Raw genomic sequence first — 19264 nt, 5'->3', positions numbered from 1 at the left:
CTGCTAGGAAAGCACTCTATTCCAAGCCCCAATCTTACAACCCATGCTTCTGATGAGGCTTGAAAATTATTCTTTCTATTGTGTAACCTTGTTTTTCATGGAGAACTTTCTTTAACAATAGTTCCTTTAACAAAAGAAAGGATTATATATCATTGAAAATAAAATTTGATCATAGTTATCTTGGCTCATTAAAAAGTCTTAGAGAAAACGCTATTGAAATTTACCCACATCTAGAAACTGACTGCTAACTTTATGGCCTGAATTATTTGGGACTATTCCAAGGTTCAAATAATCTATTTTTTTTTTTTTTATTAAATACACATATGCAAATGAGTATTAAGTTCTGATTTATTGATAGTGTGCTGAGGGGGCGGGTAAACCCAGGTCTTCTTATGTGGCATGCCAGCTAAGTACTCTACTTCTAATCCCAAGATATTTATAAAAAAAAATTAATACAGGTCAAACTTCAAAGTAAAAATTGCTCACTAACCAAGAGGACTTGCTGTCTTTCTTTTTTTAAAATGTTCAGAGAAGTTGGATTTAAGTCCTTCCCACTGATGTTATTGTTTGTTTTATAATATTCAAACTGCCTGTTGGGCTTCTACATTTGTATTAGCAATTCTGTCTTGTGCAAAGACCTCATTACTCTTACCAGTTCAGTAGCTCATCTACAGAGCTCAGGGCTGTGCTACAGAGAGGTGATAGGAGAGAAGTCAAAGAAAGCTTCCCGACTGCCAATTGTGCTCATCTTACCTTGAACTGAATGCATTTCAGCAGGTTGAACCGGTTTGCATACAGTTTGAGATATTCCAGGAACAGAGAATTTGGCACAAAGTTTGGGTAGTCTTCTGGGAATGGAAAATCTGCATAACAAGACATCTCCTTGCTACTGTTAGAAACCACAGACTTGTAAAGACTGGCTCTTCCTTCTTCAACATGTTCCTGTATAAATAGTACACACTCATGAGCATGCATGCACAAGGTGGAAGGAGAGAAATATCACACACACACACACACACACACACACACACACACACACACATAGTGGATGTTAACACTTTTGAAATCTCAAACACTGGTTGAGTTTAAGATAATATATGCTACCTGTGACTTTTAAAATAGGATTTGCATTTGGGAAACGATGAACATTGGATTCAGTGTAAACTGCTTGACCACAACCATTATTTTAGTCATGACATGGAACCAAATAAATCTGAGAGGAACTCATATTCATGCAACATCACAGCAAAGTATAGGCAAATATAGAAACACATAGGCAAAAGCCTGGACACAGGCTTGGATAAAGAAGAATTGCTAAGTATCTTAGCTTCATGGATTACTCTTTTTTTTGGGGGGGGTGGTGGTTTGAGACAGGGTTTCTCTGTGTAGCTTTTCGCATTTCCTGGAACTCGCTTTGTAGACCAGGCTGGCCTCAAACTCACAGAGATCCACCTAGCTCTGCCTCCCAAGTGCTGGGATCAAAGGCGTGAGCCTCTACACCCCCCCCCCCCGGCCATGGATTACTCTTATAATGATATAGAGGAACAGAATTTGAATTATGAAGGCTTTGCATTAAAAAACTAAGGCTTTTGGATTTTTATAGAAAGTTCATGGCAATTTAGAAATGATTCACATTAAACTTTGAAAATACAGGTTCGGTTCTACTAAAGATGTATCAGAGATTATAGGGTGTGAGGATGGTGATGAAGGAATCCAGGTAAGAACCTAAGACACAAATCTTCTTGATCGCTAGTGAGGACCTGAACAGAGATAATGACATTGGGACTGAGAGAGTGGGCACTTGTGGGATGCAGGTAAGACAAATTGCACAGGGTTATGAGAGAATTTGAGTTAGGAAGATAGATAGAAGGTCAGTGTTTCAAGACTGGACAACTGTGTGCATGGCCCTAATCAATTTCCTACCTCAGTTTGGACTCAAGTCGTTAGTTGCAGTAATATAGCACACAACCCCTGTAATACTGAGGACTATGTTTAGTAATTCTTTGACTATATGTTGCCTCTGTCTTGTGGGTGGTATTATGGAGGACTGTTGATTTCAAAGGGAAAGTCCTTAGTTTTATAACATGATTTGTAATCACACACAATTTCTTTTTAGAGAAAAGTAAGTTATTTTATTTATATGAATAAGTGGAAACATGAACATAAACCTTTCATATGGATAGGCTTACTCTGTTCCCAGCATATAAATCTAGGTATGAACAAAATGCATAGCAACCATAGAGAATATAATTAAATATGATTAAAAGTTAACGTTACTGGTTTAAATTAGTGGGACTGGTCCATATCAATTTATATGAGTGGACTGCAAACTGGTATGTGATCTCACATCAGAAGGCTTCACTTTTACTGCCTAAAACAAGACCTGGACAATAATATCAACAGATCTGCTAATGCAGAAGGGAGAAATCTTAGGGTGTCACACCCCAGACAAAGAACTACTGGCCACTGATGACTGCTGAGAGAGAAAGAATGAGCCTCTCCCAGGGATAAGACCCTTAATTGGTTATCCAATACAAAGTGGTAAACCACACTAAATAGACTCGACAGGTTGTACTTACATATCTATATCTATCTATCTATCTATCTATCTATCTATCTATATAAAATAAAAAGGCTATCAATTTGAGAGGGAGTGAGGGAGGACATGGGAAGGGCTGGAGAGAGGAGAGAGAAGGGGAAAGCAATGTAATTATATTTTAAAATATATCACCCTTTGCTTCACTTTGGATAGCAGTTTTTAAACAGAATACTTTGAACTGATATGGCTTTAAAATCTTCCATTTCAGTCAACATATCTTTGTGACCTTTGTCTCTCTTCTTAGAACGCTTCTAAGCAATACTTAGGAATAGTCTGTATTTACTTTATCCTCATGAGCAGGATATTATCATCCATGGGATCCAAACTAGGTACATTGACAAGCAAGAAGCTAGCTTTATTATCACAGCAAAACCCTTGGATATTGGGTTGGGGTATATCAGTATGAGAACATTTGTCTACCATGCATAAGGTCCTGGGTTCCATCCTTAGTACCACAAATAAAACAAAACAAAAACAAAAACAAAGCAAAACAAAACACCCTTAGACATTAATGCAGCATCATATAATCAAAGTGTGCCTATAGTTATTTAAGATGGAGAACTGTTATTTTACACAAAATACTTTCTTCAACTAAAAGTTACAAGTGTAGTAGTGACTACTGCCTATTGTGTATACTTTCAAATAAAAAATGTCTTTTTCTGTAAATTGTTATGTTTAATGGCATTTACTGAAATTAATTTTATAATCTCCAATTCAATAGAAATGATTATATTTTGCACAGTTTTTACTTAGATTTTCTTAAAAATTTATTTTTCTTATACTTTAAAAGTCAAAATATGCCATGGGCCATATTTGAGTAACAAGACATTACAACAGCATTACCCAATAGGAATGTGATAGAAGCTATATTTACAACTTCTTTTGAGTAGCCATACTTTAAAAGACAAGTGAAGGTTATTAAAAATATACTTTACCTAATTATACACACACACACACACACACACACACACACACACACACACACACACACATACAGGAATAAGAACGTAGCTATGAAGAGCTAACGTCTTGATGAGTGGGAACAGTCTACCCAGAGAAGAAGCTGCGCTGTCAGAAGAAAGAAATGATTGTAAACATTTGGAGATCAGTTTGTGTAGGGCCCACATTCTCTCAAGTTTCTATGGCTTCCAGGAACTTCACAACTATATTTTTGCTAGAACAGACAATTTTCAGTAAAGATAAATCACACACACACACACACACACACACACACACACACACACACACACACACACACACACACACCAGGGAGTAATGAGGGCCCGCTGGAACTAAATAAGTCAAACTACCCTGTATTTCATGAACTCTTATTGCAACTGAACAAACAAATAAAAAAGAGGGTAGGAGTGGAGAAGCCCTCTATTTTGCAAAACTTAGAAAAAGAGCTTCCAGGAAACATCGAAGCCTGTTGTGAAATAATGTGTTACAGATGTTAGCCGCAGAGAGAACGCTTCGCCGTTAGGGTCAAACCCACGGCGAACTCTGTTCTTTTCTCTCTTTTCTCCCACCGATTGCTTCTCCTGCATAAATACCAGGGCTTGAGAACTGAGCACATGTGTAGTGAGCATGGGTCCATGTTACCACCCAATGCTATTTGCGGGTCCTGGACCTGCATTCGCCTCAGTGACGCCCCAGTGTGCTCCAGTGATTCCCAGACCCTCTGGATCTGTCTCCAGAGGATCCCTCCCTGCCAGCTGCAGACACTCCTGGGGGCCTCAGCTATTTGCCCTGGCACGCAGGCAGTGTGGGAGTATATGCCTGCTGAGAATTGACGGGGTCCTCTAGGGGAGCAGTTTAGTCCTCATGCAGTGAAAAAAAAAATGAATGAAAGGGATTAAAGAGAGAGGGACTTTGGAGAAAGGGACAAGAGAAGAGAATAAACGGGAGGGAGGGTTTGTGGATTCTGGTCCACACTGGTTCCGCAGCACAGTGGGATCAGGGTGCTTGGTGGGTTTTGCCTGACCTTTGAACTGTGAAACCGGCTAGAACTGCAAGGCCGGTCTCCACAGCACAGGGGCAGACTGCCCAGGTTCACACTGAAGCTCTTTATTTTTACGGACTGCTCCTTGGAACGTCCCCAGCTTCTCTCAGTCCCAGTTTTTCTGCCTGTGTGGAGGGACAGCGGTATGCACCCCCTGGGCTAAATGGACCGGACGCGGCAAGCTACTTGAAACAGCTCTGCTGAGCTTCTCATTAACGTTAACTATTAGCTGTGATGTCTCAGGAGAGCGGCTGGCAACCAAGGTGCTGTGGGTCAAAGGTCTTTCCTTTTTCATTCTGAGAAAGAACTTAAAATTGGGTGGGTGGGTGGGGAGAGGATCTGGAAGGACCCGGGGGAGGGAGAAGAATGTGATCAAAATATATTGAAATCTAAAAGTTGCTTTAAATAATAAAAATATAATAAAAAAGAAAAAAAATGGGGCACGGAATTAAACAGAGAATTCACAAAAGGGTAAATACAAATATCTGAGGAACATTTTTAAAAATGGTCAACATCCTTAGGCATCAGGGCAATGAAAATTAAAACAACTTTGAGATTTCATCTTACCCCAGTCAAAACGGCTAAGATTAAAAACAAAAGTAAAACAAATGATAAAAAATGTTGGTATGGACGTGGTGAAAAGAGGAACGCTTATTGATTGTTGGTGGCAATGCAAATTGGTGCAGAAACTATGGAAATCAGTGTAGAGGTTCCTCAAGAAGCTAGAAATAGATTTATCCAGCTGTACCACTCTTGGGCATACACCCAAAGGATTCCAGTCGTCTACATTCTCAGATGCTCTAGTCATAACAGCCAGGAAGTGGAGGCAGACTAGATGTCAATCAACTGATGAATGGAAAATGAAAATGTGATGCATTTACCCAATAGAATTCAGCTCTGAAACAAAAGTATGGCATTCACAGGGAAATGGATGGAGCTGGAAACACTTAATCTCAGTGAGGTAACCCAGGCTCAGAAAGACATATGTCACATTTTTTCCTCCTCTTTTTTGGATATTGGCTTTTAATCTTCAGAAATATGTATTTCATTTGGAATATCCATAAAGATCATGAAATTAGTAAGGGACCGTGGTGGTATGGTTTTCAAGAGAGGGTAAATAGAGTACAATGGTATAAAGGGCTAAAGGGAATAATGGAACAGGCTGGGCTAAATTGGGGTAGTGACTGTGTAGGAAAGGTAGAGGTGGAAATACAGGGAAGAATTGCTATCCTTAAAGAGCTTCCTAAAATATGTACGTATAAACAAATAAGAAGAGTTACCCCATAAAGAGAGGACAACGCCCCTACTAGACACTGTAGGCTTACAAATACAAAGCCCAGTGCCAGAAGTGGGTTATCTCTTTTGAAGTTTTTTTGCCTTTGTGGACCCACAGACCCACAAACATTAGAGGCCATTGCCAGTCCTCTTTTTTCCCTCCCGAGTTGATAGTAAGATACTATTGCTGGAGACACCTCATAGTTGAGCCACAGAACATGGAGAAATCAAACTGGTATTGGCCTAGGAGCTTCATCCATGCAGGCTAGCTTTCAGAGACCTAGAAGGTACTATGCATGCTATTGGAGAAGAAAGAAATCATTGTCTTGCCCGACTGTGAACACTGTGAGTTACAATAATGACTGAACTAGCAAGCCAAGCTCACTCTCTTGCTATAGTAGCACAAACATCATGGCAGTAACTACCACTTTCTGATTAAGTTGAAATCCCACTACACAAGATGAAACCCATATCGTGTACCTTATAGAGCCAAGAACGAGTCCTAGAGACTGAAGAATGCTCGTCCCTTTATAGTACATCTATATCACACCCCCTACTCCCTGTTCTCAGGGATCATTGTAGAAGAAAGGGCAGAAATATTGTAAAAGCCAGGGGTAGTGTTTTCAGGACACAAAAAGGCAGAAACATTTATGAATTCACAGGTGTTGTGACAACATGTACTGATCCTACTCTAGCTCAAGCCAGGAAAGTCCCAGCATGGAAAAGAAAGGTGGACAGGAAGTCCAATCCCTAGGAGAGGAGCTACTAGGGGAGGGAGAGTCAGTTTTCATTAAAGGTAGCAGTAAGTGAGAGAACGCATCACCATTTCCCACACTGCTTCCTGGTGATAGCCACTCTTCCTGAAGGAAAGGGACCAGCTCTTGGGTCTGTGGAGAGCTGTAGAAACCTTTGAGAGAATCTGTTGTAGTCCCAGAATCTAAGCTCAGTGATGGAAGAAGTTTGTCTAGTGTGCTCCAATATGGATAACAGGGATTCAATAAATGTTATTAGAATACATGAATAAAATGAAACCCACCAAGACTCTTGAAGCTTTAGAATTAAGACTTTTAAAGAAGGTTGTAGGGGCCAGTGAGATGGCACCACCCAAGTTGGTGACCTGAGTCTGTTCCCCAGAATCATGTAAAGGTGATTCCACAAAGCTATGCTCTGACTGTCAGACTTGCACACACAGTAATACATGAACACACCTTTTAAAAGGTCATATGAATCAAGTTAACCAAGTCTAAGGAAGCAAGAGCTGAGGAATTAATGATCCACAGGAATGACCTATTTTTATGTTTTACCTTTGCCCTTATTGAAAATAAAAATAGAGGAAAAGTTCATAGTAGGCTATCAGTAAATATTTGCTGAATAAATGAAAGGAAGCATGTGAAGATCTTGATATACAGACAGGAAGGTATCATCCTTTGGATGGCGGTTAAGCCCTGAAATCTGTCATGGGGTATTCGTCAGCCAGTACTCTTAATCCTCTCTAGACAATGCTGGTGTGGATTTACTCAAAGACTACTTGCCAAGTTCCCTTCCTACAGTCAAATTCTGTAAAAGCAATATTTATTATTAGTGGCAAGACAAACCCTCAAATTCTTATCCTTCAACTAATTGTTTTGGGAGACAGGGTGTCAAGTAGCCCAGGCTGGCCCCTTACTATGTAGCTGAAGATGACCTTGACCTTCCTTCCAGTCTTCCTACCTCTAACTCCTGAGTGTTGAAATCACAGGCATGGATTACTCTGCTGGTTTCTGGGGACTGAACCCAGATCTTCATGTGTCCTGTCATCTAGCAACTGAGTTCCGACCCCAACTATTATTTTATGACTGAGACCACCAACCAATAGTACCACTAGTGTGAGCTCCTCCTCTCCCTCAGCTGCCAGGGAGGCTCATTGTGACAAAGGTGTTCCTTATACATGCTCTCTGTCTACTTGAGTAACAGGCAGTCAGAAGTAGTCTTTACCAATGTGTTGCCCTTTTTTTTTTTTTTTTTAATTAGTGATTTCCATCCACTGCTGCCTCAGCCTATGATACCCTTACCTTTTCACCCCAACCTTTGTGATAGGTAGGAGGACCAGAAACATGATCCTAGGAGTGGCCAATTAAATGAATGAATTCATAATCTTCATAACATTTGTGCTCTCTTCCTATTTGGAAATGGAAGCTGTCTGAATTCTTTGGCTTTGAATGGGGTACCTTGTCTACTCTGAATCCCAAGATGTTTTTGAGCTGATCTTTGCTGTTGGTGGTGGTAGTGGGTGGTGTGTATGTGTTGGGGAAAGAGGGGGACTGAATATTTCAGGGGACTCATAGCGCATTGGAGCTGGAAGACACCTTCAAGGTTGCCTAGTGCAGGGACTTTCAAGGAATCGCAGCGGTGCCTCCAGGCTGCTGTATGTACAGAGAGATGCTGGATGATGACGGGGAAGATTTCCCTAATCCCAACCCTTGGAAATCCATTTAGCATTAATCCATTTGTCAAACTTGGTTTCATCTTATAAATGAAGTCATAGAGATGAAATGTCTTGGTATCTGGGTGCCATTTTAACTTGGCAGCTGCTAGATAATCCTGTTAGTCTTTCTTTCTTTCTTTCTTTCTTTTTTTTTAGTGGCTTATCACATTTCCTGTGTGTGTGTGTGTGTGTGTGTGTGTGTGTGTGTGTGTGTGTGTGTGTTATGCCTGTGGAAGACATAGCTTGATGTTCAGTATCTTCCCCTATCTTTTTTTTTTTTTTTTTTGAGACAGGGCCTCTCACTGAACATAGAGCTCACTGATTGGCCAGGCTGGCTGACCACCAAGCCATCAAGACGCTCCTGTCTCTGTCTCCCCTCCCTGGGATTGCAGGCTTGAGCCACCACACCCAGCTTTCCCCATGGGTGCTGGAAACCTAAACTCAGGTTTTCATGGTTGTGCAGCAAGCACTTTATCCTCTGAGCTCGCCCCAACCCTCTCCCATGTAATTCTTTTTTAAAATGACTGTCTTCATTTTCTAATTCCCTTTCCCACCCCTACACCCTCTTCACCCCACAAAACTGCTGTATTTTCCAATAAGAACTGAGGCCTCTGATACTAGTGTACCTTTATCTTCTCACCTCTCTGCATCAGCGTGGCTGACTGTGCTCTCTCTTCTGTACTCCCTCACCTGTGCTCCCTTTCCCTCCCCTGTGCTCCCTCTCCCTTCCTTTTGCTCCCTCTCCCCAGTGCTCCCTCTCCCTTCCCCCAGTCTTTGGGAAAAAGTACACCTTACCTCTCTGTCTTTCCTGGACTAACCCCCTTTCTTGTGCCTATAATCCCACTCCCTTCTTTTTCTGTCAGGATGGTGTCTCAGTTTGGACTTGCATATTGAATCACTTCCTGTCATCTAGAGACATCCAGTCTTCAGCTAGTCATCTTTGAGCCTTTCTGTCATGCATATATTCAAATATAACAATAACAGCAGCAGCAGTTGCAGCAGCAAAGAATTTCCTATATTCTGCTCGCCTGCATTGCCATGGAAGTTGCCCAGACATTCATCCACTCATTTCCCTTCTATTACTCCTCTTATGTGTACTGCATGCACCAATAAATAATCTTATTATTTTCTGAGCATGCTGTCTTCCATTTACTGGACTCCTCAGACACCGTCACGGGCTGTCCATTCTCTGTAACTTTTCTGGTTTCCCAGCAGTGGCTGTGATCGTGCACTCATTTAAACGCCTACAGCACTGTTTATGACTTCCAAGAGTGCTTGCCTTCTTTCTTCTGCTAACAGTTCTCCAGAACAGGGGCAACCCTTCTCCTTTTGGCATCCCCATACTGGGCTCTTTGAGTAGATGTTTGATCTGCTTACATCAGTTGGGCACAACTGGATTGAGACTACTATCTCCTGTTTCTCAGGAAGATGAATTTTAGGGTTAGTAGTTACATGACCTCCCTGAGCATTTTTGTCTAGTGTCTCAAGGGCTAAGTACAGCTTTTGATCTTTGGACTTGCTTTTTTTTTTTTTTTTTTTGACTGAGATTTACCTTAGCCAAATAACTCTAAATTTAATGGAACAGTTTCATTTTTTTTCAAGTCAGTTCTCAACATTTTTGTTTTGTTTTGTTTTGTTTTGTTTTTTCGAGACAGGGTTTCTCTGTGTAGCTTTGCGCCTTTCCTGGATCTCGCTCTGTAGACCAGGCTGGCCTCCAATTCACAAAGATCCACCTGGCTCTGCCTCCCCAGTGCTGGGATCAAAGCTGTGTGCCACCACCACCTGGCAGTTTTCAACATTTACTGATCAAGAGATACTCATCTGGCATACTGATAGTCATCATGGAAATGTCAACTGTTTGATCAGTAATGCCTACAATGAATTGGAAGAGGAGTTTAACACGTGAGGGTTTGTTAACCTGTCAGAACATATAGTTTAAATCATGAGGTTGGGAGAGCTCCTTTGTGTGACCCCTTTGGAAAATTTCTATACATCAAAGATCATGTCTGGTAGCCAGGCACACCTTAAGACAGATGTGTTTTTATGTGAGCCACGCCTGCCCACTATGTGTAAACAGGCAACACTGGCTTCTCTGGCGGTTTTTGCTCTCTGATTTAGAAAAGAATTGCTTTATTTCAGTTCCAAGTTCCTGGCTTCTACAATGGGGAATGTTTCTCAGGGGATCCCCGGCCAGGCTATCTGACACTCACTCCTTTCCCCAGCTCTTGACAGCTTGCCTAAATTTCATGGGAAATGTTTTCGCCTTGAAGCTGCAGAGAGATTTAAATAAACCAACTGCTTCCCTGGCTGAATGCTGGAGCCCAAAGGACACTTTCTCTTTGGCTTTGGGGTTTCATTGGCCCAAAGCAGGACTGTTGTGAACCCCCTAGGGCTCCAGGCCAGCCAAGGGTGGGCTTCCCCGACCATTGACCCCACTGAGATTCCAGAAGCAAACATCTCTTTTGCCCAGACTCACATTCTCTACTGCTTGTTCGTGGTGTGGACGACCTTTGTCCAGGCAACGGGGTCTTGGTTAATGGAACTCCTGCTTCACTGAACCCTGTGTCACTGTGTCACAGCTGAAGTGGGACCCAGAAACTATGTGACTAGAGGCAGCTCAGTTTCTCTGCAGACTCTGTTCTGTGCAGAACCCCCCCCCCCCATCCCAACCTCCCCCAACTCACCCCTCCCCCATCCTGGTCTCGCATTCCCGCCTTATGCTTTCCTGCTCAGACTCAGGCATTACTTTGTCCTCTCCACGTTGTGGGCTTCTCTGGGGGCCTTTCTTCCTCTTCACCCTAGACAGTTATAAGGTGGCGGCACCTCCCTCAAGACTCCAGAGTGTAGAGCTCTGCCCGTATCTCTTTTTACCATTCACTATTGCAGGGTCCCTCCTGAATGGTCTCCATTCGGTAGACATTTCCAGTCTTTCAAGCCGCTCTCCAACAGGCAGATAAAAGCACGCGAATCCCCTACTTACGGTGAATCTCCAAAGTCCTCCCAGGTCATCGCTCCGCTCGAAGCAGGTGGGCTCCAGCCCCTCCTCCTGGCAGCACTTGATGGAGGCCAGGCCACTGACCCCAGCTCCCACAATGGCAACTCGCTTCACCATGTTCCTCGGTGGAGGGAAAACGAAGGAGAGCGTTTTTATTCACAAAAGCCCCACCCAAACCTTGGCTACTCAACAAACCAGGAAAAGAATTTGGAAGATTAAGAGATTTTTCTCAGTTTGAGTCCTCTGTAGGCTATCTGTGGTGTGTGAATGTGAGAAAGAAAATGTACAGGTCATTGGGTTAACTCCTGTGCTGGATTATGTCCCCACCCCTTGGCCAGAGCTGGCGCTCAGTTCACTTGCTCGTGGTCTTGAAAGCAATTGCAGCTTCTGGCAGAGTGGCTGAAACCAGACCCTTTTGGTGGGCAGAGTCTTGCATTCTGAACTGGCTTGCCTCCATCCACCGAGCTCCAACCCCAGAGCAGGCTGGAGCAGCAGACAGGACAGGGTGGCTTGTAAAACCCACTCTTTTTTAAAAATCACATTAACGTTGACACTCTGACTGGTTTGGGGATATCACAGAAAACTGAGCAGCAGCTGGTAGGGTGGGGTTGGGTCTAGAATCCAAGACACTTGTGGCCACCACAGGTGCCACAGCACTGCCCGGCTTGGCTCTCCTCTCCTGGCATTCTGCCAAGGCCACAACAGTGCTGCTGGAGTATATGCATCACTAGTCACCAGTGGAAGAGAGGAGGTGGCTGCAGGGAGGAACCGGAGTGGAAGGGTAGGGTAGGATTCACCTTTGTGGAGCCCACGGCACAGTCAGCCTTGGTGCAGGTTTGAGAATTTTCTGGCCGTGTATTAATAGCATGGACTTGTAAGAACACTATGAGGGCAGCTCCAGAGAGGCTAGCTAACAAGGAGAACTCCAAGAGGGATGCATGGATCACCCTGGGAAGGGGAAATGGATGAGATCTCCATGGGTAGACTGGGTAGAGCGGGGACAATGGAAGGTGGGGGGTAGGGGATGAGAACATAAGGGAACAGGATGGTCGAGTTGGAACAGGGACAGAGTGCAAGAGATACCATTATAGAGGGAGGCATCATGGGAAAAGGGAGAAACCGGGTGCTAGGGGAGTTCCCAGGAATCCACAAGGATGACCCCACCTTAGACTACTAGCAATAGTGGAGAGGGTGCCTGAACTAGCCTACTCCGGTTATCAGATCAGTGAATGCTCTGTCATCATAGAGCCTCCATCCAGTAACTGATGGAAGCAGATGCAGAGATCCACAGCCAAGCACCAGGCCAAGCTCCAAGAGGCCAGTTGAAGAGAGAGAAGAGGGATTCTATGAGCAAGGGGCATCAAGATCATGATGGGGAAACCTACAGAGACAACCAAACCAAACTAGTGGGAACTCATGAACTGTGTGGACCAATAGCTGTGGAGCCTCCATGAGACTGGACTAGGCTCTCCGCATAGGTGAGACAGTTATATAGCTTGATCTGCTTAAGGGGGCCCCTGGCAGTGGGGTCAGGACCCATTCCTAGGGTGTGAATGGGCTTTTTGGAGACCACTGCTTATGGTGGGACATCTTACACAGCCTTGGTGCAGTGGGAGGTGCTTGGACCTGCCTCAACTGAGTGTATCAGGCTCTGCTGACTCCCCATGGGAGGCCTTGCCTTGGAGGAGGTGGGAATGTGGGGGAAGAGTGGGAGGTGGGAGAAGGGAGGAGAGGGGGTCTGTGATTGGTATAAAAATGAATAAAAAATTCTTAATAATAATAATAATAATAACAACACTGGCAATATAGCACATTGGGTAAGCAATAAGCTCTGTCAGTTAAAACTGTGTGATCTGAATCATTTAATTTCTCTGGGCATCATGTAAACAGAGAAAAATCTTGTAGCTTCTTTGCAGTGTTTTCTAAGGATCAAATGACTTAACAAGTGTCTGGAATAGGTCCTGGCACATAGTAAATGCTCAATAATGTAACCTGTTTCCAAAGTTGGCTTCTTCTTTTCTGTAATTTCTCTGAATTTCTGATCAATAGCATGTACATTCAGCATACACTAAATCAAATATTAGACATCATTTCTTAATATGTTTCTGATGTAATTTTATCTCAAATATATATGTTTATTGAAACAGGGTCTCATAAAGCCAGGTTTGCCTCAAACTCATTATGTAGCCAAGGGTGACTTTGAACACCTCATTTTCCTGCCTTCACTCCTGGGCACTGGGAGCATGCCACCATATCCTGTTTTTGTGGTCCTTGGCTTCGTGCATACCAGAAGTTCATTCTGTCATATGAGCTGGAATCATACCCCTCAAGCTCAAAGAAGTCCCGAGTGACGAAGTTTTCCTGAACATTTTCTATTTTTTTGTTTTCCATGTGAACTGTCCACAGACTTGGGTATGCACCATTTGTGTTTTAGGACTGGAAACCCAAGAGAAGCAGCTCAGCCACTGAGGCTGAGGCAGTTTTATTTTCTCCTGTGTGCTCTTTCTAGGGAAGTGCTGAGGATATGGTGTAATGGATACAGAATTGTCTCTTGAATCAAAAGCCACCCCCCCCTTCACATGTCTGTAAAGGTGTTCCTACTGTAGGGCTGGTTACTTTCTCTAGCAAGTGCTAGAAGAATCATCTAGAAGAGGCAAGCTTTAGACCACGATGGATACTGCAGAGTGGCGATTTTATGTTTTCCATCTTCTTGGATGCCAGAGGGGTGCTGTGACCCTACAGTTAGAGAGGGAGATGGAGCTTAGAGGCTGCGTCAAGGTGTTTTGGGTCCCTGTTCTATTAGGAATCAGGTTGGTGACACGGGAAAACTGCTACCTCTGGCTTCCAGTTTCCTCATTGTGACACATGGTATAATGTTTATTTTTTTTCGTGGGACTTAATAGTCATCCAATGAAAAGTAACTACTTTTATAAAAAACAATGACTCTAGGGGGGGAAAAAAAGAGGGAGTTGCATACAAACGTTGACATTGAAAGCCGTGTGCAGAAGTATATTGACTCTAGGAAGAGCGTGAGCAGGGTGGCCAGAAGCAATGCTGGCTGTGTTTTACGCTCTGGGAAGTCGAGGGGCCCTTTATAAGAGCCAGGTTAAGAAAGAGGGGAGGTAATTTCCCTATGGCTTCATTGAAACTTAGAGAGGAGTTCAGCAAGGGGAGTGTGTGTGGGCTGCCTTGGAGAAAGAAGAAAGGCCAGTTAGTAGGGCTCTCCCATCCTCAGTACCCAGAAAGTGCACTCAGATGCAGAGACCAGCTGGTCTATTTCCTTGCCTAGTGTGTTGTTGTTTTAGGTATAGCCTTGCTGATGGAAGGAAGTAGGAACACATCTGTTCTATTGTTAATAGAGCTAGAGGGAAGAAGCCAAGGACCGGCTATGCTGTGAGCTAATGCAGTCTTCAGACAAGGAACTGAACTGTCCCAGCTTCACTTTGCAAAAGAGCACATGCATAGTGACTCTTGTTTTTTTATTTTTGTTTTTCCAGACAGGGTTTCTTTGTGTAGCCCTGGCTGTCTTGGAACTCTCTCTGTAGACCAGGCTGGCCTTGAACTCTCAAAGATCTGCCTGCCTCTGCCTGCCTCTGCCTCCTGAGTGCTGGGATTAAAACGGTGAGCACCACCACCACCCGGCATATAGTGACTATTAACAACAACTATTGACACAACAATGTAAACATTTGCTCTTACCTCACAGAGAAAAGGATTAGAATCATGACTAGGGATGCCACAGAAAATATAACTAGTTCAATATAAACACTTACCAGTATTTCAAGCTCTGAGACTGGCTTTACCAAAGTGAAGTCTAGATGACAAAGGTTTGGAGACAGTCTAAGCAGGAGACGAATAGTTCATGTAGAGGATGGGATCAGATGCCTTCAGGGATCCTAGCCTAGATTCTGGAGTTCATTCTTTGACTAATTCAGGCATCAAACACCCACGGAGTGGCTTCTTCATTGGTAACACTGGTATTTTAGGTTTTCATCAAAGCTCTGTCTAGAGTAGTGATTGGTTTAGTGGGAAAGTCAAACGTGGAAAGCAAGAATTTCAATACTTTGTAAAGCACCAAGATGTTTTATCTTTAAAGTGTAGTGAGAGCAGGAAAGAGGAGATGCTCCACTGACCTTGCAGTGGCAGGAATGTGACAGAGGGCAATGGTAGTTGCTTAGGGTTGGAGGGATGACTAGGAAGGCCTTCAGCAGTCAGAGGAGATGAGGCAAGGGGATCCAGAGTCAGGGAGCAGCTCAGGGATGGCAATGGTCCCATGAGGTGTGTGTGGCTTTCTGACTACATGCTAAACTCAACTCTCTCTTTATTCCTAGGGAAACTACAATATGCACCCACAAGAGCACACTACATTTCATCATTGATTAGTTGATCACATCGGTGGCTCTTCTTTCTGCACGAGGCTATGCTTCCCCAAAGTAGGGTATTTTCTTTCATGGGTATGTCCCAGGTCCCAGAATAATGCTTGCACTATAATAGTTGTTGAATAAATATTTGGCAATGGCTTGATTTCTTACTAAGTAGAATGAATGAATTCATTATTTTGCATGCTCTTTGATTAAAAAAAATATAACAGAGCAAATATTTATTGGAAGTTAATATCCTGAGTCAGAGATTGACGGCTTATAAAACCACCTTTTGTTTTGTTTTGTTTTGTTTTAATCAATTATGCAGTGTGTGGAACACCTCCCTCTACTAGTTTGTCACTGTAACCCAGCGCGAGGCAGACTTACTCAGCCACATCTGAGCAGCACAATCTCTGGGTGACTTTGTTTGGGGAGGGTTGCAAATTGGAGACCTGGGTTTGAATTAGTGCTGGATACTTATCAGTAGAGGCAGATAATTTAATGTTTCTGTGTTTCCATTTCCTCATCTCTAATATGAAGCTAGAGATATACCTGGCCTCAGGTACTGTACCAATCACTCAGTCAATGTACAAGCAGAACTTAGAGAAGCTCTTGGGGTGTACCAGGCCCTGAGAGAAAGTGACTGGTGTCAAATATGTATGTTGCCACATGCCTGTAATTCCAGCACTGGTAGGGTGACTAAGAACGCAGTAAGACATTTTATTATGGAACTAGCACACTAATGTTGCTAGTTATTGAGTGCTATTTTACATTTTGATGCAAAAATAGCATTTAAAGTATTATTATTCTTTAGGATATTCAGTAAACCAACTATTAGTTGCAAGTTTTAAAAGAAGCATTATAACGAAGAAAATATTATCAGGGTTAACTGGCTATGGAAGAAATAAGTCACATAAATTAGGGGTTCATAGTGAACTTGCTAAGCTGGTGTTACTGAGGGAATAGGAATTTAACAAATATAACAAAACAAGCCTCATCAGATTTCTGCGTGAGTTGGGAAATCACTGTTGGTTGCACAAAAGTCACTAATGTTTAACAGCAAGGTCAGAAGCTGCTGGTTTTCCTAGGGAGTTTGTACTATGTCCTCTACTTCAAGGAAGGAAAACACAAATAATGAATTAAATGAGGACAGACTGAGTGTGCACCTCCATTACTGAGATAACATTCGGTGTTGGGGGCTCATTCCAAAATACAGATGGGCCTTGAGGTATTTAAGAATGTCACAGAGAGTGCAGTGATACTCAGTGTTTGAATCTTATTTAAGTTGTCTCAGGTGTGGGTAGATTGTATTTTCTTTTTCTTTGAGACAGGGTTTCATGACTATAGCTTTGACTGGCAAGGGACTCACAGTGCATTCCAGGGTGGCCTTGAGCTTCTGGCAATCTCCCAGAGTCCAGGGCATGTCACACAGTTTTAACATGAGACAGGGCTGTGATCCATTCAATAAAACCTCATGTAGTTTTGCAAAACAGATGTTCAGTAGCTTCTATGATAAAAGATGGCAAAGTAGAGGTGGAACTACATAGGAGGAGGTAAGGTCTCAGCCGACTCTAAGCTTTGAGAATTTACACAGCATCCAGCAGCCCCATAAATCCATTACTGAGCATGATTAAGAGTGCCCCTTTCTGAATAGAAACAGAAGAGTGGATTGGGGGGGATGTAGTGGGGGAGGATGGGAGGAGAGGAGGGAGGGGGAACTGTGGTTGGGATGTAAAATAAATGAGTAAATTTAATTAATAAAGAAGTGAAATAAAAATGCCATTTTCTTTTAATTTCTTTATTATTTACCAACTTCAGTGGTTAGAACATAAGTACTGAGTCATTTGGGCTTGATAAGAGGGACTTAATGAGAGGGACTTTGGCCTGGGGGCGCTGTGAGGAAATTGCTTCTGCAGGAATCATACCTTCAACTAGGAAGTCTGGGGACCTCCAGGCAAAGTCTTACCTTTTGAGTACCTTTCAGATTGACTCGGAAACCTTATCGATTGTTTCAGGAAATTATCCCGTAACTAATCTCAGCACTGGATGAGCTAACCAGCATGACTCACTTATGCTCAGCAGTTGTTATCTTTATCCACGCAGGTAGATACTCACGCATTCCTCTTTAGTGTGTTCAAGTTTCTCAGAATACTGACAGGCACAGGCTTTCCAATAAGAGCATATCCCTAAATGGGATGTGTCCTTTCAAGTGTTGTCAGTTGTAGTAGACTCAGATGGATGATTAGGGGTGGGTCAAGGCACCCAAAGCCTAACTTAGAGCAGACATAGTCCCCAGAGCCTAGCAGAGAGCGTGACCCAGAGCAGAAGCTGCTGAGACCTGGGTTGGAACAAGAGTATGTTTTGGGATTTGTATCCCCTTACCAGTAGCCACTCACTTCCTTATGCCTAATCCTGACCCAACTACCACACGATGCAAATTCTGCCTCTTACAAGTTATATCGATTTTCATAAGAGAGCAGACACTAAGAAAAAAAATCAGACACTGACACTCAGTTTTTCTAACTGTAAAACATATGGAATTAAACTGCATAGAAGTGACTCTCAAACTCTTGATGTTAATACATGCACATTTTGGATTAGCAGAAAAGATCTAGAAATAGTGTGAAAATGAAGAAATTTTAATCCCATGCCCAGAATAAAGCAGGAAACACAGCAACAGAAAATTGATGACATGCAAACCCTAAGTTAGTCAAATTTCCAGAATGGCTCGCTTCTTGTTTAAGTTTGCCCAAAATACCCACACTGGGTACACAAACCTTCTAAGCCACTAACTCACGACACGCTAGAGGCTGCTGAGGGAAACACTCAATAATTCATTCTGCAGAGAACTTACCAGTGAACACAGAAGTTTAGTGATCGACTTTACGCTCCGGGACAAGGACTCAAGCTCTATTCTTTACTGTGGAGCCAGGGATGGCGGCACAGTTCCTCCAGGGTCACTGGCCAGGGGAGCTGTGTTCTGCTGAGACGGTTCTTCTCTGATGTGCAATAACAAAACAGGAAGGCCCCGGCTCCACCTACTGCATCCAGAGGAGGAATCGGAGATTTTTATCAGGTGACTTTAAGTAGCTGTGATTGCTCATTCCAATGGCACAGACACAATCAGGATTCCAGAGCCGGTAAAAATCAAAATGGTCTATGGGAGCCAGTGTTTGGGAGTTCCTGGCATACAGGATGAGCCTGGTCTAAGAGATAAAGAGTGTTACGAAAAAAATTGGAGCCCAAGGTTAGTTGTTGTTTGTATTTTAAATTGATTAATTGCAACAGTGGTATGCCTGCCTGGTGATATGTACTTAAAACTCATCCAGGGCCAGGCAGTGGTGGTGCATGCTTTTAATCCCAGCACTCGGGAGACAGAGCCAGGCGGATCTCTGTGAGTTCGAGGCCAGCCTGGGCTACAGAGTGAGATCCAGGAAAGGCTCCAATACACAGAGAAACCCTGTCTCAAAAAACAAAAACAAAACTAAACAAAACAACCCCCCCCAAAAAAAAAACCCAGCAAAAAACTCCCAACAACAACAAAACAAAACACCTCATCCTTTTGTTT

General features: G+C 43.0%; 1 protein-coding gene across 2 annotated transcripts in view; it reads right to left on the bottom strand.

Annotated features, from left to right (window-relative positions):
• Window positions 1-18686, bottom strand: part of Fmo1 (flavin containing dimethylaniline monoxygenase 1) — a 30700-nt gene extending 12014 nt beyond the window's left edge. The window contains exons 1-3 of one of the 2 annotated variants that reach the window (XM_036201833.1): window positions 18551-18686; window positions 11321-11456; window positions 754-942 (exon numbers count right to left, since the gene is read on the bottom strand). In XM_036201833.1, coding sequence (XP_036057726.1) covers window positions 754-942; window positions 11321-11452 — 321 coding nt within the window. In that variant the 5' untranslated portion in view covers window positions 11453-11456; window positions 18551-18686. Of the gene's footprint in view, window positions 1-753; window positions 943-11320; window positions 11819-18550 lie in introns of those variants that run through there. The other variant, XM_036201834.1, reaches the window with a different exon arrangement.
• Between the last annotated feature and the right edge of the window lie 578 nt (window positions 18687-19264).

This window comes from Onychomys torridus, chromosome 11 (assembly GCF_903995425.1).
Source record: "Onychomys torridus chromosome 11, mOncTor1.1, whole genome shotgun sequence".
NCBI classification, from domain to species: Eukaryota; Metazoa; Chordata; class Mammalia; order Rodentia; family Cricetidae; genus Onychomys; species Onychomys torridus.
The sequence above is the reverse complement of the archived record's forward strand: the minus strand, read 5'-3'. Positions and strand labels throughout refer to the sequence as shown.